Genomic DNA, 21,117 nt, shown 5'->3' on the forward strand with positions numbered 1-21,117 from the left:
TGTTTCTTCCCTAAAAACCGAATCCCCCAAAACGGCAAACGGCTTTCTTTCACACAATATAGTGAAAAACTTCACTGGAAGCCCTTTGGGCGGTCAGTGGGGTCAAGAAGAGAGGCAGGGGGAGGGCGCTTGGGACCTTTTGCAAGGCCAGCCCAGACCCATTCTTCCTGGGGCCGAGTGGGAAGTGGATCACGCGAGTCCCAGAGCAAAGGAGGCATTTGGGGGGGCAGCGAGAAACTGGGCAGGCCATCTGCAGGTGGGCGCTGGGCTTGGACCGCGAGGGAGGCGGAGTCCCTCAGGCGGGCGCCGGGTGCAATCTCACCCTATCCCCCACCCCCACCCCGACTCGATCCTTAATCCCACAAGAGCTCCCTGAAACACTGCAAAGGCCCCTCTGCGGTTTCATTCCACGGCCCGCGGGGGTTCCGGGAGCCAGTTCCGAAAGCGTACCCGCACCCACTGCGGACCTCGCGTGTCCTGCAAAGCAGGCCGGTGTCACGCAGGACGGCCAGAGGAGGGGCGCGGCAGCCGCACGGCCGCAGAATCCCTGCGGCCCAGTCAGCCAGCGCGCCCCGCAGTGGCGCGACCGCGGCCTCCCGGGACTTGGGCACGCGCGCCCCGGGTCCCGGCGCCCTCCTGCCTGGAGCCCCGAAGGGCGGCAGCCAGCCTGCCCGGGCCCGGGGGCGGAGCCTGGGGCGGGGGCGGAGCCAGGCCGGCGGCCGGTGTCAGGTTGCTCCGGTAACGGTGACGTGCTGCGGCGTGGGCGGGGCAAACACGCAGGTTGCATATTTTAGGAAGTGAGGAGGAGGCGCGGGCTTGAGCTGCGGCGGGGTCTGGGGCGCGGAGCAGCGGCGGGAGGAGGCGGACACGTGGCAGCAGCAGCGGTAGCAGCCCCAGCGGCGGCATCGGCCCGAGCCGCCGGCCGGTCTCCCTCCCTCCCGCCCCGCGGCAGCCCTAGCTCCCTCCTCTCCGCTCCCCCGGCCGTGCTAGCTCGGCCGGGAGCTGCTCTCTTCTTTCCTCTCTGATTCTCCAGCGACAGGACCCGGCGGCGCGCACAGACCTCCGCCACCATGGGGAAAGGGGTGAGTGTGCGGCCCGTCCGGCGAGGGGGCGCCGGGAGGGAGGAGGAGGAAGAAGAAGTCTGGAGGGCGCCCGCCGCAGCAGGAGGCGGCGGAGGAGGAAGCGGCGCGGCGTGGAACGGGCAGGCAGGGCGGCCGGGCTTAAAAGACGACGCACTCTGGAAACGGAGGGAGCGCAGCAATGGGGGCCGGGAGGGCGGGCGGGGGGAGGGAGCGCCGGGGGGACGGCGGGCGGGCGGCGGCGCGGGGCTGGCCGCGGACCCCCGGGTCCCAGCGCGCTGCGGGCCGGGGGCTCCTGGAGGCGGCGCTCGGGAGCCGCGGGGCCCGGAGTAGGAGGAGGGCGGACGGCGCGGGGCCGCCCCGGGAAGGAGCTGGCGGCCGCGGCATCCCCGGAGCCGGCTCCCCTCCCCTCCCCTCCCCCCGCCCGCCCTCACCTCCCGTCTCTTGCCTTCCCTTTTCCTTCCGCCCTCAGTGCCCGGAGGAAAGGCGTGCTCCTCCCCTTCCCCTGGGGCGCGCCGCCGGGGCCCCTCCCGGGCTGCCTTCCCACCGCGGCCCGGGTCCCGGCGCCCGCTGGGGCTTCCGACGCGGGGGCGGCCCTGAGGGGGTGAGGCTCCCACTCTCGGTGGCGCTGGGGCTTAGCCAGTTACCCGGAGAGGCGGCCGCCCTCCCCAAAGAGGGGGGAAAAAACAACAAAAACTGGCTTCCCTTCACTGCGGAGCTGGTCGTGCTGGCTGGTGCCAGAAAGGGTGTGTCTTCACCGCCCTAAGATGGCCTTTAAGGTATATTTTTGAGAGCTTTAATGGGCCGCTTTCCATAAACACTGGATGCGCCCTGGGGCCGCTGGAGTGGTCATTTCCCTGGTGGGGAGGGGTGTGTAGAGTTTTGTTTTATTTTTTGAGGGATGAGCCTGGAAGGAGGACTGGCTGGCTCTTCAGGGCCTTTGGGTATAATAAACCCGAAAAAGGACTGCCGGCGGCGGGCGGGACGAGGTGGTAGGAGCGCAGACCCGAGGGAGAGAGCGGCTCCCGAAGGAACCAGGGGGTCCCCGGGGCAGGGGCGGAGAATCCACGAAGCTCTGGCGAGACCAGAGCCACAGCTCGTTTCTGTGTCTCTGTGCCTCGTAGCTGCGATAACCTGTAGCCACCGCAAAAGACCGAGTATCAGACCCTAACGGAGCCAAAGTCAAGTTGAGAAAAGTTTATACAAGATAACCGCCCCCCACAAAGTATCAATTAATGGTAGAAAATGACCAGGTCGTGAGAACACGGGCAGGAGGACAGGCGCTCCGTTATCTCCAGGGCTTGCAGGATGCGGGCATCTAGTAGGTCTTTGGAGATTTTCAGGGCTCCGCAGGGTGGCGGGAGTGGTGGGGGAAGAGGCCCGGTGTGTTCTTTGGGGATTCTTAATTTTGGGTGTTGAAGGAAGGTGATTAGAAAGCCATGAACCTGATAGGGAGGGTAGGGAGAAATGGCAGGTACCACCAGTATCTTTTAAAAGCACAGAATGTGGAAGGCTGGCCCTGGTTACAAAGCTGGAGGCAAAGAGCTGAGAACCAGCCAGCATACTCCCCACGATATAAAAGTGGGTTAGTGGTCCGAGGCCACACTGACAAACCCTAGGTCATTCCCATAAACAAGACCTTTTAAGCTCACCCATTTATCTCCCCTCCCTCAAAAAAAGAGAAGAGTTGATATCCTGAGCTGGACATTCCTGCTTGGAGGCGGGGGGAGGTGTAGTGACTGGGGATATGTACTCAAGGCCTAGGAAGGTGAAGTGACTTGTTCAAGGTCAAATGGTTGGTTAGTGACACACCAGCCTGCCTGATTCCTGAACAGCCTGTGGCCTCCCCAGCCTGAACACTCACCCACTTAACGTTGCCTTATATGCAGAACTCCAGTGTTATTCTTCATTCAGATGAAAGTGGGGTATTTGTGATAATTGAATTAATGTCCCTAAGAGCTGTTTGAGTAACTAAGTTCTAGCCACTGTTATCTGTCTCTGATAACCGAACCCATGCACAACAGTGGTGATTCGCACACCTGGGTTGTGGAGGTTCTGAACTCAGGATGTCTTAGGGATCTTAGTATAAAAAGGAAGTGGCTGCAAACACAAAAATGAATTACAGCTGGTTCCCAGGATGATAGGCTCCTTATCTGCTGGGTCATAGTAAGCGTTTTGGGGGACTCTGGTAAATTGAATATTAAATAGGGGGGGGATGTGTGTTTGTTGGTGATTCTCCTGAGATAAAGTCACCCCTTCTGTCCCCAGTGACTTACCGTGATAGATAGTCCAATGTTCAGAAGGATATTTTATGCTGAAATGTTGGGATTTTTCCACATGGGGATTAAAATGTGGGTGGAGTGGTGACTAAAGCCCTCATGATAATTGGTTAACCAGGAAGCCTGTGCTGGCAGCTAATTTTTAAGGTCATTGTTAATTTCTTCCCCTCCTCTTCCCACTGCTTTGGAGGCCTGAGTTTTGATGGTATTTCAGGTGATTTTATTTCTCCTTAAAAATCTAGTTCCTAAGCTCTCGGTAAGAAAATGAAAGATTCAGCTCCTGCTGAATCATTCCTGGATGAAATAGGATTTTATCCCTTTTTTTCATATTGGGTGTTGTTGCCAGTGACTTGGCCTAATGCCACAGTCAGGCCTGCCACCCACAACTAGCTCACCAAAAGGTACACAAAAAAACCTTTCTCTTTTCTCAAGTTTACAGAAGCTGGGGGTGGGAGGGATGTCACCAGGTCCTTCCGTGTGGTTCCCCATTGTTTGAATATTAACTTAGTTACCTGGAAAATAAACCCTAGCTTATGGGTGGTGATTTCAAGAGGAGCCGGGGGAAAAAAGATTTCAGGTGAAGGTTGCACAAGGGATACACATGTCAGCAAAAATCCTATGGTGACATTATCAGCTGCCCTTTGGGAGCTCAACTTGAAAGTGTGACTAAATCCCCTCTGGCCGCTATAAAGCGAGTACTTTAGACTGGAAACCTCGGAAGGCAGAGTCCTCAGAGTGGAAAGTTGCCCAGGCCTGGCCTGGAGCAGGTGGAGAGCAGTTACAGGAGGAACTGTTGACCAGCTGGGGGGGCCGGACCAGAGGGCTGGGACCAGAGTGCCCAGGTTGCATCACACTCTTTTTGTCTCTGAAGTGTTCAGTGTGTGAGTGTGACAGTTCACGGCTCAGGGTTCTTTCTGTACCCTGTTCTGAGGGTGTATCCTCTTTTGGTAACTTACTGTTTGTTAATTTGTAGTGTTCTCTGCCAGTAAGTTTGTAACACTCTAGTGACTCACCTTTGGGTGGGAGGGTAAGGAAGGGGGAGGTCTGCATTGTCAATGAGGAGGCTGAGAGGAGGCTAACCCCTGTAACCTCCCGGCAGGGGGGTTAAAAAATTCAGTAAATGTGCATTCAGATGAGAGCTAAAACTGAAGAAAGGTGTACAATTTGGTATAGAGGGTGACATTCCTCCCCACCCCCACCCAGCTTCTTGTAAACTTCTGGAAGTGTTACCACTAAGTTACATTTAAAAGTAAAAAGTGAACCCAGAATTAGAAAGCACAATAGACTTGGTACCCAAACATGCTCCATTCCAGAACTTTTCCAAGTCCTTGTTTCCTGATTATTTTAGCAACAAATTAACAGTTAAGTGACTTTCTGTTCAAAATCAGGCTGTGTTGTCTTAAAGATAATCCAAACTTAGCAATTAGATAAAGGCTTTAACTGTTTGAAGGATTTTGTAGGCAAAAGTAAGAAAAATCAGTTTGTTCATTTAAAAACGAAAAGGTAAAAACAAAACAAAAAAAAATATATATATATATATATATAATTTTTTTCTTTTTTTTAAAGCTCTCAAGCTTCAGGTTTTCAGCTGACCCTTTAAGTAGGCTCCTGGCCCCCAGGACGGAATGCAGTCATCTCTGTTCTGTCCAAAGTGAGTGCAGTGTAGGCACATATCACAGCTATGGTCAGGCTTACCAAGGATTTGGCATGGAGAGAAGATCAGATCTTTATAAACTATAGGTTTCCTGTTCATCGGTTAGTCTTAAGGCCTCCAAAGCCAGACAAGAATTTTTCTTTCACCTGAAAAACATATTAAGGATGGAAGATAATAGGAACTACTATTAATTACCCTCCAAAGGAAAGCCAAGTGGAAGTATCCATCGACATTGCTGACCTCCTAATTTAACAGCATCTTAGAGCTTTCGTCTACTTTCACTTTTCAAGCAAGGAACTTGACTTTTTTTTTTTTTTTTTTAAGTTTTTGTAAGACTTGAAAGAAAAAAGGGGGGGGGGGTGGGAGGGCTTGCTTTTTCAACCCTCTGTGATGGGAAGGGAGTGTGAACATTTGTGCTACGGTGCCTTCTAGCTGCCCAGGGCTCTCTGCCAGCTAGCAGGCCAGAAGAAGAAACACGAGTGTCAGATCAGATGGGCTCACAGTAATCAGAGTGGCTGCGTTTGGACAGCATGACGCTGGGCAGAATGTTTCCCCATCCCTGCCAGAGCTGTCCAGTTCTGGGTTACTCTGAAAATACATGGCCAGTAAGCGATAATGCGAAGCAAAGAGAATTTGAAAACCCACTGGCTATTTTTAAAAAATTTTTATTTTGTTTATTTTTTTTTTTACGCTCTCCTTCGTTTCTGTATTTTTGGAAGAGGAGACGTAACCAAGTCAGGTTTGAACTTTCTCACGTTGCTATGAATTGAGTGTATGTATGAGAGGAAGTGTATTCTTTGGCTGGAATCTCAGAGAGACTGTTCTTTGCATATGACTCACCTCATTAGTTGTGCTGAAATCTGTTGTCAGGAATCCACAAGAAGATCTTCACATTTATTTGACTGATGTTTGGGTAGCAAATTCGATCAGCGAGAAGAGAGCCCCCATCCATCCACCCGCCCTGCAGTTTTTCTCTCGGGTTTCATTTGCATCCTGAGCCTTGGGAATTGGGGCCAGTACACCTCATTCCTTACTTCCTTTGTGACTCTACAATGAATTATATCTGAACATTAATTATCTCTGAATCTGGTTTTATCCAAACTCTACTGAGTAACAACTGTTCAGTGTTTTCTAGTAGTGACCCAAAGCCTTGGTTCGTGGTGGCTGGTGCTTTGTCTTTGGGGCTTGTCTTGTTGGGGAGAAAGTGGAGAGTGCCAGTTGTGGGGATCAGTGGGTCTTGGTGTCGGATTTATCTTTCCAGCTGTCATCGTGGCCAGGGCCCTTGGGCACTTTGGGGCGATACCCTTTTCTGTTTTTCTTAACATCTTCCACATGACCCTTCCGTGGGGCCATATTGGTTTTATTGTTTCAGTTCGGGTGACCTGTGTCTGGAGCCTTGTGCTGCCTTTGTCCTCTTCAGCCTGCCAGCTGGTTTACTTCGTACCCTACGCTTCGTGTACCAACTGAGGAATGATGACTGGGAATTTATTCAGTCCCCTTGGACCGCTGGTGCCAGCTAGTAATCCTTGTCTCTCAAACTGACAGCATCTTTTGAGTAGCACTAGCCAAAGAGTGCTCTGTAAAATGAGAAAAGGGGTGAGGTGGGCAGCGGATAGAAGGAACAGGCAGAAAGTTTTAACTCTTCATAACCCAGTGCCTAATGATGGAGGTTAACTGAGTTAATTAACCCCAGTGAAAAAACAGTCTTGGGTTCTGTTTTGTTTTCTTTTCAATCACTGAAGGAACTAAGAATATTAGAACTAAGAATTTTAAAAGAGGTAAATCTAAAGTATATAGATCGTTTAGACATTCTACAATATTTTTTTGATTATGGGTGTACACTGTTGCAGGGCGGGCGGGCCGGCAAGCTCCTTAAGAATTTCCTTAAGAAACTGGGGAGGAAGGTTATGCCTAGTTTGTTTGGGCGGCTGAGGGAGCCTGCTGGCTAGAGCTGGAGCTGGGTTCTCCCCACGCCCAGCTGGGTGGGCTGTAGTCCAAATATGGGGGTCCTGAGCTGGTCTCCTGAAGGGACCCATTGCTCTGACTTTGCTTCATGACCTTCTCCAGCCTGCTGCATGTTCAGGTGAGTGACGAGGAATATAAAGGCGTGGCGTGGTGGTCCCCTGGGTCACCTCCTGCAGAAGAAGGCAATTCATTCTTTAACTGCCCTAAATGCTGCTCCAGGCACAGAGCAGCTGCAGTATTCAGGCAGTGTGTGTCCTCCCTCAACCCCAGCCACGGCCACCTCGGAGCCCTGGGTCCCCAGCTAGAAAATTCCTTGCACGTAAACTAAACCACTTAGTCATTTAGGCACAACTGGGGGTTGTAATGAACTGGGCTTGATCATTTCTGATACTTTAAGTTTTAACTGATGAGATTTTAAAAAATACCCCGAATGGGTTGTTTTTTTAAGGTTGAAAGGGGTTTTCATAGGAGGTGAGGAATGGCAGTAATTTATATGTTAATTAAAACCCAGTTCTATAATAACCATGGTCCTGTGCTTGCAGAGTACCTCTAAGTACACCGTTGTGTTTGAGCATGATTTAATCATGCACGATCCTGGGAAGATGGGAAGAGCCCATGCCCCCCCCCCCCCCTTTTCCCTCCCACATGAAGGAAGGCATAGCGCCCCTTCTGGCCCCTCTTGCTGGTCGAAAGCTTTATTAGTTTGTGTGTAGGCTTGGGTTTTAGGTGTTTTGTTTTCAGGCTTGACAGCAGCCCCTTGATGAATCAGACGGTCAGAATGCCTTCTAGACTCTTCAGTCATCACACCAAATGTTACTGCCCTCCGGAGGGACAGGCAGCTGAGGCTGACTGTTGAGGGTCCCGCAGCCATCCAGGATGGCTGGGGGGGTGTGGGGGGGTGGGGACTTACCTCAACCATGACAGCCATGCCAGCTAAAAGGGCATGGATGTCCAGAGCTTCCCAGTAGCCCGGAGGCAGCTTCAGCAGTTCTAGAAGTCTGAAGCTCATGGAACTCCCTGCTGCCCCCAGGGCCATCTGTTGCTGTGGTGGGACGGGTCCCCTCTTTAGGCCTTTCGTTACTGATAGAGACAAAGGAGCACATCTAGGGGGTGGTCCTTGTTTTTACATGACCTTGTGTTCATCTTGGTTTCTCTTGTCGGGAGTTTTCTCTTCCCATGTCCTGGGTACCTTTTCCCACTGCCCAGATCCAACAGTAGCAGAAGTCCTTAGGGCATCTTTGGGAGAATGGAATCCCTGGGAAGCACAGGATGAAGTAAGGACCCATTTTCAGCCGTGTCACACTGGGCACGCCCCTGCCCTCCTTGTGACCTCCCGCTTCCTAAATTAGCAATGGAAAAACACACACACACAAACCAGAACCTAACTCACTTCATCATTTTTTCACTAGTCAGTGTCCCATTGATGTGGGGCCTCATGGGAACCTTGAGCTTCCCATTGTATCCTCCCTCAGAGACCTTGGGGTGTGTGTGTGTGGGGGGGTGCCATTGCAGGGAGCATGGTGGGTGTAGGAGAAGTGATCTGAGTTTTTTAATTGAAGAAGTAAGAATGTGTGCCCACTGCTCAGAACCTGCAGGAAAGGCTCTTGTAGTCAATTGGGGAAACCATGTTTCTCTCATTTTTCCCAAATGTTTTTAAAGGAAATAATAAAGAAAATGCTGTCTCACCCAGTTTTTAGCATTGTTCCCCATCCTACCCTACACTCCCTCTACCCCAAACACATAAACACACATATTTTTCTGCTTCAAATCCATGATAATTGAGTCTTAATGGAGACTTAAGAAATAATTCGTTTCTGTCACAATAAGCGGATATTAAATCATTGTTTTACTTGTAGGGAAGAACTGAATTGTAAATGACGTCTGGTCTTGTGGACAAACATTGCCCATTGAGAAAATCAAGATCTTAAAGGAGAAGAAATTCCACATATTAATACTTGCCGTGTCTCTCTCACAGATGTCCTCATTTAAAACTCGGCCTTATATAGCATGAATTGATAAGGGAGGATGCGAGCTATTAGGAAGTCAAACTCCCAGCCAACTTAACCACTGATAACGGAGTCTGCAGGCAGGATCCTTTTCTGTAAATGGGGATACAACTTTGGAACCTGTCCAGGGCCTCTCGCTCTTAATCATTCTCTCCCCCTTTTTTGGAGTGGAAAATACTGAAAGTCTGAGCATCAAGCATATAGGGGGTGAGGCAGAGGGATTTTTAAAATCTGGTTTTCACATATTTAAATTGAACTTGAATTAATGATATCTTGCTTAAAAGAGAAATTGTGAACTCTGTTTTAAAAGTCAATACAAACTGACCACATAGTCTTTTAGAGAGATTCCCTAGTCAATGCCTTTAAAACGATTTTTAAGTGATGTGCTTTCCCATTAAATACGGGAAAGAAATCCACTTCAGGCTGTGGTTCTTGTCTGGTGGAAGCCCTGTCCTTTCTTTCTGTTTTATTTGTGTGTTTGCTTTCAGTGTGTGATTATTTTCCATTTTAACACTGGCACGGAGGGCTCTCTGCAAAGAGGCACTTACAAATGTGGTTGCTCCACAGTGGAGAGAATTTCAAGAATGTTGACTATCTTTAGACCTGCTTCATTCTTAACAGATAAGATAGAAACAAAAGAACTCCACTCTGGTGGGAGAAGTTAGTCAAGGAACACTGCAGAAGGAACCACAGGAGTTGAACAGCATGAATAATAAAAATGTCTCTGCTTGTGCGCCGCACCAACTCATTTGGGGCAGGATTTCTCTTTAGAGTCTTAAGAGAGGTTGTTTTCCAAAGTCAAGTGAGTGTTGTATTTTATTTGCAGCCGTCTTGGCTGTGACTGAGATACACCTGTGTCCTTTTTGTTGTTTTCTTTTTTTATAAGCACAGTAAAATTTTGATCTGAACACAGGTTCTCAATTAATTGCTTTCATAGCTAGCAGTGTACTTCTGCTAGTTGGAAGTGAGTAAGGGAGAGCTACAAGATAATGCAGCAGTAGCACGACAGAGCATCCATTTTAAGAAAAATGATGCTCTCTCCTTCCCCTGCTCCCTCTAAGGTGACAGTTACGGGAGGCAGTTTGTGGAGTGGGGGTGTCTGGAGAGAAGGCCTCTTCTGGGCTGACCAAGCTCTGAAGCACCAAGTTCAGGCTTTGTCTAGATAAGCTCCAGCATTTTAAACGGAGTGGGGGGGAGGGGTATGTGGAACACTCTAAATTTAAACTATAGAATTACCATTTTCTCTAAAAATTGTTCCAGTTTTCACGAGGGCGTAGGTGGATCCTGTGAATTGTGTGATAATGCACATGCTTTCCTCCACCCTGCTTATGTCAAAACATTTCCAGGGACTTTTCCTTTGGGGGCTTTATTTTCAGGATGTAGACTGGGGAGAGGACTTTTTTTCTCTCTCTCTCTCTCTTTTTTTTATTTAAATAACTTTAAGTATTCTTAGGCTAACTTCTTTTTATATATATAAGAAAAGATGAACAGGTCACTATTCTTATGTAAGGCCTAAGATAATTAAATTGGATCTTTAATGGCTTCTTGGCAAAGCTGAGAATTTAAACATAATGATAAAATTGACTTGCATCTAAGGGTTTTGTTTAATTGGTTCTCCCAGAAAACGCTACGTGGAGGTAGGCACAGTGATTCTCTCCATGCTGGGGAGGAAAAAGCAGAAGCCTGAGAGTCAGGGACTCACCCGAGGATAGAGAGCAGGAGTCTACCTTGAACTTGGCTGGTTCAGAACGCAGAGGCATCAGCACCCCAGTTACTAATGTCAAGATGGTTACATTCTTTCAGTGGGGTGGATGGAAGGGGGAGGTGCAGAGTTTTCGGCTGCACCACCCTCTCCCTGTTCACCACAAATGGAAGTACCTGGCGGGACCCTTCTGTTGGCTCCCGTGACTTCTCCCCTGGTCTTAATGCCCTTGGGCGCAGACGGTGTGTCGTGCATGCGCAGTACTTACAATCGTAGTCGCTCTTGTTTAGTTTGTGGTTTGTGCACCTACATTCCCGTGCGTTTCCACGAGTACTGTCTTGTTGGCCGTCCTAAAACCTGTTGAAATCCCCTGCTCCAGAATCTCCCGTGTGTTCATCATACACAGCCTCACCTCTCCCACATCTCCTGTAGGTCGGACGTGATAAATATGAACCCGCAGCCGTTTCAGAGCATGGCGACAAGAAGAAGGCCAAGAAAGAGCGGGATATGGATGAACTGAAGAAAGAAGTTTCTATGGTGAGTATTAGGAGGCAGGTTGCTTTCTGTTTTCCTTGTAAGTTAATTGAATCCTATCTGTTGGGTGTTCGATATCCACCCCCCCCCCCCACCGCCCCCTGAATCCTTCAGTCAGAGGCTTTATTTGAAAAGTGAAGCCATTACTGTGGTTGTTTCTACAGACCTTACCAAGCCATAGAGGTCAATATGGAAAATTTTCACTTTCCAGGCTGTTGGAGCATTGGGAAGGTTATCCACCGCCCTGGCATAACCAAAGGTCCACAGAAGGAACTGTGGTTGATATCAGGGGGGCCTCCACTTTTCTCTGTTTCTGGATGATAGCAGATAGAGGGGAGACCTCGAGCCCCTCCAGCTTGTGGAGGCTTCCGCCGACACAGCCTGTCTAGAACATGCTGGTCATCCGAGAAGGCCGGCGAGGTTTCCTTCCAGTGCCGAGACTCCTGGGCCTTCCTGAAGCCGAGGAGGGTCGCAGGGGGCTTGTCCCACAGCTTCCACCATCCTCCAGGGTGGGCTCTCAGCACGGGGCTGTGCGGCTGCTGAACCACTGGGATCGGTGAGAGGTCTCCCGCATTGCAAGGGAAGGAAAGCCTGTTAGCTGAGCTGAGTCAGTACCTGCCAGGAGTGACATTAATGCTTTCCTCCGACCTTTTTTTTTTTTCGTGGAACAGTGTTTAATTCTTTCATTTTCTGTTTCCCCTTAGGATGACCATAAACTTAGCCTTGACGAACTTCATCGCAAATACGGAACAGACCTGAGTCGAGTATGTTGTCATGTCTCGCTTTTATGGGATCATTCCCTGGGGCCTCTCTCCCATGTCACAGACCTAAGCCTGGAGCCTCTGGGAGGAGGAGGGTGACAGGCGCCCTCTGAGGCGCCCTCTGAGGATCCCTTGTGCCTCAGGTGAAGCTCCGGCTTTTGGATTCTTCTTTAGTATTTTCTTGGCTCCTGACACTTTGAAAGTGGACATTATTGTCCCCGTTTTATAACAGGTGAGATCTAACCAGGGGAAGCATCTGGATTTGAAATGGAGTGGCTCCACAGCGGCACTCCTTCCCTGACCTTTCGATTACAGATCTTTGTCTCTGTTCTTCCGTGTTCGTGACATGAAGTTGAATGTTTGAGTGAGATGAATCTTCAGCACTTCAGTTTTTGCACTTTTGCCATCTAGCTCCATTGCTCCAGAACCTTGGTTATTCTAGTATTCATCCAAAACTTGTCTTTTTACCCCATTTAAAGTAATCTTTCCGCAAAGCCTGTGTTGGGGGTCCTTGTTACCTGGTATTAAATTTGCCGCACGAATGACATAAAAGTAAACAGTCGGGGAAGGGTGCAGTTTGTTATTTCTGTGCAAAATGTAAAAACTCTGGGGACTCACATGGGTGCCAGCCACCGTGCCCCCATTATTTCAACACATCCTCAAGAAGTTGTCAGTGGCGCTGCTGGCATGGGTGTCCTGCGCTCGGAGGGGAGGCCTGACGCCCAGACAGAGCTGCTGCTCACTGTTGGGCGGCTGAGCACGTGTTCTCCCTTGTAGTGACGCCTGGGAAGGGGGCCTCAGGAGAGTGAGGGTAGCCCCGACCTCCGTGCCCGGCACGCACGGAGCGCTTGGATGGTGGGTGTCCGTTACTCTGCCCTGGGGTTCCACCAGGAACTTGAGGGAGGGTCCCAGCAAAGTCTCACTTTCTCTTAACTGCCTGGCTTTCATCTCCCTGTTCTTCATACTCCCTAGGTAATTCCCAATATTTAAAATATCATGAATATGAATTCTTTATTAATAGATACTTTGGGCAGACATAGGTTTTGTCTTCTCCCCCCCACCCCACCCCACGTGGGTATTTTGATAATACGAAAGTAATCGCATTTTCTTCCCCTTGTCATAGGAGCCTTGTATCTACTGTGTGCCATCCACGTATCTTGGTTTTAAGGCCCATTTAGAGCAGCACGAGGCTTTAGTACAGTGAGATTATTTTCAGTGAATACTTTGAAGCTGGCAGGTTCCTGGGGGTGGGCTGGAATGTGCACCTGTGTGAACCCTCCCAGCCAGACGTCCTTGTAGTTACCATTCACAGGATAGACTTCTATACTGAAAACTTAGCTATTAAACCATTCACTGGTTGGATTCCTACAGAGAAGGTTTTTCTCTTTTTTTGATGCTTACAGAGGGTTTCTTTCTTCCCGTCCCTGACAGATTGAGTATGCAAAAGAACTCAAAGCTCTTAATTTGCAAAACTGAATCAATGAGTTAACACTGCTGTATCTTTTTGGTAAAAATACCATTTGGCCTGTGTCCCTTACCTAACTTAGATCAGACTGAATGCAGATCTATCCATGGATCAATGTAAAACGAGTCTCGGTATTGTAGGATCTTCAGGAGGTTTGGACAGCTGTGTGCCTGGACCAGGAGAGGGTCCTTATCAGAACTTGCCAGGTTTTTAGGTTCTCTAGCTTGGGGGATTTTGTTTCTTCCCAAACCCATTACTGGGGCTCTCAAGCTACCAGGTAGATAAATGCGCTTGTACGTTCTGGGGCAGTGTGTCTAACTTCCATTCCTCTGCTTCTCAGGGCTTGACAACTGCTCGAGCTGCAGAGATCCTGGCTCGAGACGGCCCCAATGCTCTCACCCCGCCTCCCACCACTCCCGAATGGGTCAAGTTCTGTCGGCAGCTCTTTGGGGGTTTCTCGATGTTACTGTGGATCGGAGCAATTCTTTGTTTCTTAGCTTACGGCATCCAGGCTGCCACGGAAGAGGAACCTCAAAATGATAACGTGAGTTCTGTAGCTCCTCATTTAGATTACTAAGTGCGCATGAGGTATCCTTCTCCTCCTTGCCACTCCCTTGTTTTCCACTGGTTACCACTGGTTAGCTGATCATCTTAAACAGGAGGGAGAGAGCCACCTGGGTGGCTCAGTTGGTTGAGCATCCACCCGACTCCTGATTTCCACTTAAGTCATGATCTCAGGGCCATGAGATCATGTACTGGGCTCCATGTTCAGCAAGGAGTCTGCTTAGGATTCTCTCCCTCTCTCACAGAAGTCTTTAGAAGCAAACAAACACGAGGGAAAGCAGTGTTAGCAACTATGGCCTTCAAGGCCCATCCATTCTTTCTTCTTCGTTTCCAGTTTGTCTCTCCATCTCCCACTTCTAGATGCTCTTCCAAGCTGGACATCACTGCACATGTGGCTGCAGTGAACAGACAGCTCTCTGTAGGTCTTGGCCCAGGGCCAGCTGCCATGCACACCGCAGAGCACGGTTTTTATTGTTGGCCCGTAACGCACATCCTGAAGCGTTTGGTAGCCCCTCTTCGGATGTCACAAGTTGTTTTGAAAAGATCTTTATTTTATTTATATTGGTTTTTTTTTCTTTTTTTTACTTGTTTATTTATTTGACAGAGATCACAAGTAGGCAGAGAGGCAAGCAGGTGAGGGCGGGTGCAGGCTCCCTGCTGAGCAGAGAGCCCAACGTCGGACTTGATCCAGGACCCTGAGATCATGACCTGAGCCGAAGGCAGAGGCTTAACCTACTGAGCCATCCAGGCACCTCAAAAGATCTTTATTTTAATAAGGTGGGAGAAACTGATACAGGTAGAACATTTCAAAAGTAGGTCAAGGTGTCATAACCAAGTGTCTCTGGGACTCCCGTTTCTGACCTGCCTGTACTCAGTCTCTAGGAAGATAAATCTGAAGACACGAGCTCTGTATTTGTTTCTGAAGCCTTGGCCTGTTCAAAATTTGGTTTTTATTTGGCCAAAAGTGAATGGTCCCAGCTCCTTCCTACAAGCCTGCGGCTCTAACTTGTTTGTTCCCTTCCAGCTTTATCTTGGTGTGGTACTATCAGCTGTCGTCATCATAACTGGTTGTTTCTCCTACTATCAAGAAGCTAAAAGTTCCAAGATCATGGAATCCTTCAAAAACATGGTCCCCCAGGTACCGATTGCTTTGCCCTCTGCATTGAGGCCCCTGGGGATGAGAGCTAGTGTGGAGCTAAGGTTTCTGAGCTGATGGGAACAGGAGGGCCACCTTGCAGATAACCCAACAAGCTTTTGTAACTTGTATAAATAGATCAATAATCTCCTTGTCGTGTACTTGTATAATTCATATTAGAGATCCCTTTGGAGTTTGGCTTTCTTGTTTCAACACTGTCCAGCCCTTGTTGGCAGCCTCTTTTCTCGGATTGAATAGTGTAAACTGTTCTCTCCCAAAGCAAGCCCTGGTGATTCGAAATGGTGAAAAAATGAGCATTAACGCGGAGGAAGTTGTAGTTGGGGATCTGGTGGAAGTGAAAGGAGGGGACCGAATTCCTGCTGACCTCAGAATCATCTCTGCCAACGGCTGCAAGGTGGGTTCAGCGGGGTCCCCAGGGCTCAGGCGGAGTGCGCAGGGCGGCCCGGCGTGTGTTCACACGGCCCTCTTACTTGTCTCACGGACAGGTGGACAACTCCTCACTCACTGGTGAATCAGAGCCCCAGACTAGGTCTCCAGACTTCACAAATGAAAACCCCCTGGAAACGAGGAACATTGCCTTCTTTTCAACCAACTGTGTGGAAGGTAGACAGACCATTTTAAGGCGCTGTTGTGTTCACAGCGTGCTGTTTATCTTGGGCATTAATAACAACAACAAAAACCAGAAACGCAATTCCTGTTCTGGTTTTGTTGGCCTCTTGTCTGACTGCTGTGGTCAAGCACAGCAGATGCGGTTCAGTCATTGGCAGGAAGGCTCTGGAAGCCTGGGGGCTGGTTGGCCGGCTGTCCTCACCCCCCACCTCCCACACGCCTCTACCATTGGGCGTGTTAACCTGGCAGTGGCCTTGGGAGCTCTGTCCTGCTCCTGGATATAATGCCCTTTGCCAGAGTCTCCGTGGTGTGAAACCGCATTTGCATTAACCCACCAAAGAGCTGGCCCTTGGAAACGTGTAGTTTTGTCTCTTTTAACTGCGACAGGTAATCGTCCAAAAGCTGTGACTTCTGTGATGAAACACGGTACAATTCCCCCTCCCTCCTTTTTTAAGGCACCGCGCGTGGCATTGTCGTGTACACCGGGGATCGCACCGTGATGGGAAGAATTGCCACACTTGCTTCCGGGCTGGAAGGAGGACAGACTCCCATTGCTGCTGAAATTGAGCATTTTATCCACATCATCACGGGTGTGGCCGTGTTCCTAGGTGTGTCCTTCTTCATCCTTTCTCTTATCCTTGAGTACACCTGGCTCGAGGCCGTCATCTTTCTCATCGGCATCATCGTAGCCAACGTGCCCGAAGGTCTGCTGGCCACAGTCACGGTAAGCAGCTCCGGGAAAACCGCGCACCCTCTTCCATCAGCTGACACCTGAGAACCGCCCCCTCCCCCCAAGCGGCCGCTGATTCGGGGTTGATCACCACGTGCTTGTGCGTGGTAGGGTTAGATAGCAGGGAGGCGTGGGGTGTTTTTTACGTGGAAGATAGTAACCCCAAAGCCTAAATAGGTCTAAATCTTGATCTTACTTGATCACATGATCCACAGCAGTAAAACAAAGGAGGACAATTAGGGGGGTGAGCAGGGGCACTATAATTCAGTAAATCCTGGCTATTTTCACTTTTCTTAATCTGTTGCTTTATGGGAAGAGGGGAGCCCTCTATACATGTTCCCATTATTATTCAGACTTCAGAGGATGGCCAGAGAGGTTTAATTTTAGACCAGCATCTTCCATATTAGGAAGTACCCACAGTTTCTATAGAATTCCATTCTTGTTGAGATTGAAATAATCTGGTTCCTAATGGTTTTTAGGTATGTCTGACCCTTACTGCCAAACGCATGGCAAGGAAAAACTGCTTAGTGAAGAACTTAGAAGCCGTGGAGACCTTGGGGTCCACATCTACCATCTGCTCGGATAAAACTGGAACTCTGACTCAGAACCGGATGACAGTGGCCCACATGTGGTTCGACAATCAAATCCATGAAGCCGACACGACAGAGAATCAGAGTGGTAAGTAAGGCCCAGGCCCACCCCACACCATAGCCTCACTTCATGTGGCTTTTTTTTTTTTTTTTTTTAAGTTCTTGTTTTTGTTTTTTATCATTTGGTAAGGAGTTAAGGGAATGGGTTTGAGATTTCTCTTGACTTTGCCCTGAAACCTGACTAGTTTCATTAGTTGGGAAATGAGATGAAACATTTACCTTTTTCTGGGATGTTAACACAAAGGTAATGCATTATTTTTCTTTTTGTTTTTTTTCCTGCCCCCGCCAGGTGTCTCATTTGACAAGAGTTCAGCCACCTGGCTCGCTTTGTCCAGAATTGCGGGTCTCTGTAACAGGGCGGTGTTTCAGGCAAACCAGGAAAATCTACCTATCCTTAAGGTATGCTCAGGAGTTCCTGTTTACTGTTAGGCCACCGTGTGGGAGTGTAGGTACCCCACAAGAACCACCACCTGAGTGTTTCCTTCAGAAAGCATGTGCCCTCTGGGTTCTGTAAGGGGATTGCTCCTCATGGGACACCCTCCTTGTGAAGTGTTGTCTGGGGATCCCAAAGCCCTGAGGGTTACCTTCAGTCTGCAGAGGTTCAAGAAGAGGGACTCTGCTCTAAGAACTGATCAGAAGTGGGAAGCAGTCTTTACTGTGAGAAACCGAATGAGTAAAACCCAGTTTTGCCACTCTGAGTATGATATCTGCTAACCTAGAGACAGTGAGGGCTGCTTTTGTGACTCGATAATCGTATTTGCATATTAGGATACAGTAGATTCCAGTAAATCCCTTAAGCCATTTATTTTCTTAAAATAGCCCAGCTATTTCTCTTATCTTATTTGTTCTCCGCTTGCTTACTAATGATGCAAAAATAAGCTCAGGCTCATGGAATTCATGTGAAATGCGAAATGACTGAGGTTTCACTGTGCTGCCTGTGGAGACAATCTTGGAAAGGTCATAGCTGCACAGGGTTGTTGAGGCTGCGGAAGACGTGTGAGGAGGCCCTCTGGGCTCCTGTTCTCAGCAGGGCTGCTGGGGGTGGTTCTGGGTAGAGACCAGGCTGTCCCAGAGCAGGCAGGCGCACTTAAATGGAACTGAGAGGCCTTCTCCTTGGGAAGATGGGACCCCTGTATCCTTTGAAGGAGGCATTCTTGGCATTGAATTAATGTTGATTAGAGGAAGATATTGTTTATCCTGGGATAGAACTCGAGATGCCTGCTTGCATGTATTTCCTTACCTCAAAGTGGAAATCTTCTAGGTTTTCAGTATAGGATGTAATAGGTTTCAGATCTTTCCCCACTTAAAAGTGCCAGAGAGGGAGCATGTCCTGTATTTGACTATTTCAGGGGACGGGGCCAAGTCAGTGGCATTATTACTGTCCCTCCTCCACAGCCCCCCCCAACAAAAGGCATGCCGCTCTATTGTGCTTTAATAACTGGCCTTTGTTAAAAATGATCCCACACTGATTCCACATTTCTTAACAAACCTAGCCACCTTTCTTATTAAATGGGGCTACTGTGTTTGTGAGCATTAATCTTTTCATCTGCCTGTGCAGTCTTAAAGCAGTTAGAGTTCTCAAGTGTTTATATAAAAGTTGACTACACCTAAAAATGTTCTTAGTGGGTCCCAGTATATCACACAAAAGAGAAGTATGTGTTACCTCGAGTGTGGGCTTTAACTTAAAATGTTAGCTGATTATATGACTGTTGGAGCTAATAATAGCTTTCCATTCACACCATTCAGGCCAAGATAATTTTGCACAGTTGAATAATGTTTAAAGCCCTCTATTTTGCCCTTGACACAAACAGTATGGGGAACTGAAGGGATTTTCTTCTAAGTTGTAGGTGCTCTAAATATTTGGACTCTCGCTTGGTATTTTCAGGTTCACAACCAGGAGTACATCCTTCGGAATAGTGTTGGCTTTTGAGACCTTGCAACAGGGGAAGATTTTTAAAAGATAAAACAAACAAACAAAAAACAGGCTAAAGTAGGTTAGAAGAGTGTGTTATGCTCCTCTCAAGGGTGGGTAACCCCTTCAGACACCCCTCTTCTCCTGGAAGCTGGAACTGGGGTGGGGCAGGAGGGCCGATAGGAGAAGGCTGGGGTGTGTCTGAGCAGAGGGAGGCTGGTCCCTGCCGCCACCACTGCTTCCCCCTCGCCTGCCCTGTCCTCCACCTCGAACAAGCTCGGAGTACATCCGCAGAACTCTCGGTGTTCAGTGGTGCACTGCAGATTTACTCACGGGTGACTTCTCTGTTCACAGCGGGCAGTGGCAGGCGACGCCTCGGAGTCCGCGCTCTTGAAATGCATCGAGCTGTGCTGTGGCTCTGTGAAGGAGATGAGAGAGCGATACGCCAAGATTGTGGAGATCCCCTTCAACTCCACCAACAAGTACCAGGTGGCCTAGCAGTGGCACAGGCAGCCCAGGGGGCAGGCAGGGAGGGCCGGAAGCCAGAAGGAGAGCTGTTGGCCCATTTGAAATGTTACAAGCTTAAATGGCTTCAAAAAATGAATTCTCCCAGCTTTCTGTGAGCTTTTACATTTGACCCTGAATTAGGTATAGAAAATGCTAATTTGTGTTTCGGTAGGAAAAACCAACCCTCTCCTAACATGTTGGGGCCCTCTGGTGTATTTAGGTTTGGAGAGGGGTTGTGGGGAGGGGGCGAGGCATCCACGTACAGGCTGTCCTTCCCCAGTTTCCCTTCAGGAAAGGTTTCCGTAGGAACACGGGCCAGGGATTTAGGGCGACATCGCCGTTCTGGTTTTTCGGGTAGCATTCGAAGTGTGCTACAAGGTGTGGGACACCAAAGTTAAGAAGTAGGGGACCTGGGTAGGTAGTCCCGACACTCTCCAGCAGTAGGTGAGCTGAGCTCCCTGCAGCCACCAGTGTTCACGTCTCCACCATCCTTTACAGCTGTCCATCCACAAGAACCCCAACACGTCTGAGCCCCGACACCTGTTGGTGATGAAGGGTGCCCCGGAAAGGATCTTGGACCGCTGCAGCTCCATCCTCCTGCACGGCAAAGAGCAGCCCCTGGATGAGGAGCTGAAGGATGCCTTCCAGAACGCCTACCTGGAGCTCGGCGGCCTCGGAGAGCGTGTGCTAGGTACGGACGTGGACGGCCAGCCGCACGGCTGTTGGTCTGGTCCGCCTCTGCAGTGTCCTGACCTCCCTTGAGCCTTTCCAGAAGATTCCTCCTTCTCCTCGATCTGTTCCACTATTCTGAAAATAGGAAGGGCTGGAGAGATGTTTGGTGTGTTGGGGGCCTTGGAGCAACAAAACCCTGTTGGTTTGCTTCCGATTCGTACTTAGACCTTTGGTCTCAGGCTGGTCAGTTCTGTTTGCCTGGGAAAAGATCAAAAGGGAAGAGCTTTATTATCAAACCTTTGTTGCTAGGACTATGACCTACAAACTTAATGAAATTAAAATTAATGCCTAGAGTAAAATCATTTCCTGACTGGCCCAACAGTTGTGAATTTACACTGGACCATACGTGTCTGCTCACAAATGATGTTGGCAGCAAACTTTTCATCTAGAGAGCCACCTGTCCTTCCGAGTAGGTCAGCAAGGGCAGATGAGAAGTATGGTATACTCATTATACAATGTAATTGAGAAAGAGACGTTTGCACTCTTTTGGGGGTGGACAGGTACAAAGCCATCATTAATGTATTCCTGTTCCGCTTAGCTTAGTAACTCAGAATTGATTGCCTGGGCCTGTCCTCTGGTTCCCTCATCCGATCTGAGGTATCTCTCTTACAAGTCTCTCTTCACTGAAAAATCACTATCCAGTGTTGTTTCTCCATTCCCGTGTCTGCGGGCCCAGAGTAGAAGCTTCTCTCTTCCTCGAACCTACTTGCCACCTCCCACCACTTTAAGGAACATTGTAACCTTCATACCACATTGCGGGAGCCTCTGGAATGTCCTGATCTTGCAGCAGTGATACTGTGTGATAAGCACCT

At 49.2% G+C, this 21,117-nt stretch overlaps 1 protein-coding gene across 2 annotated transcripts in view; it reads left to right on the forward strand.

Annotated features, from left to right (window-relative positions):
• Positions 1–978: 978 nt before the first annotated feature.
• Positions 979–21,117, forward strand: part of ATP1A1 (ATPase Na+/K+ transporting subunit alpha 1) — a 28,749-nt gene continuing 8,610 nt past the window's right edge. Inside the window, exons 1-12 of one of the 2 annotated variants that reach the window (XM_059375844.1) lie at positions 979–1,082; positions 11,118–11,222; positions 11,924–11,983; positions 13,786–13,989; positions 15,034–15,147; positions 15,425–15,559; positions 15,651–15,768; positions 16,230–16,498; positions 16,984–17,182; positions 17,444–17,553; positions 19,421–19,555; positions 20,072–20,264. In XM_059375844.1, coding sequence (XP_059231827.1) covers positions 1,071–1,082; positions 11,118–11,222; positions 11,924–11,983; positions 13,786–13,989; positions 15,034–15,147; positions 15,425–15,559; positions 15,651–15,768; positions 16,230–16,498; positions 16,984–17,182; positions 17,444–17,553; positions 19,421–19,555; positions 20,072–20,264 — 1,654 coding nt within the window. In that variant the 5' untranslated portion in view covers positions 979–1,070. Of the gene's footprint in view, positions 1,083–1,831; positions 1,859–11,117; positions 11,223–11,923; positions 11,984–13,785; positions 13,990–15,033; positions 15,148–15,424; positions 15,560–15,650; positions 15,769–16,229; positions 16,499–16,983; positions 17,183–17,443; positions 17,554–19,420; positions 19,556–20,071; positions 20,265–21,117 lie in introns of those variants that run through there. The other variant, XM_059375845.1, reaches the window with a different exon arrangement.

Source organism: Mustela nigripes, chromosome 14, assembly GCF_022355385.1.
Source record: "Mustela nigripes isolate SB6536 chromosome 14, MUSNIG.SB6536, whole genome shotgun sequence".
Taxonomy (NCBI): Eukaryota; Metazoa; Chordata; class Mammalia; order Carnivora; family Mustelidae; genus Mustela; species Mustela nigripes.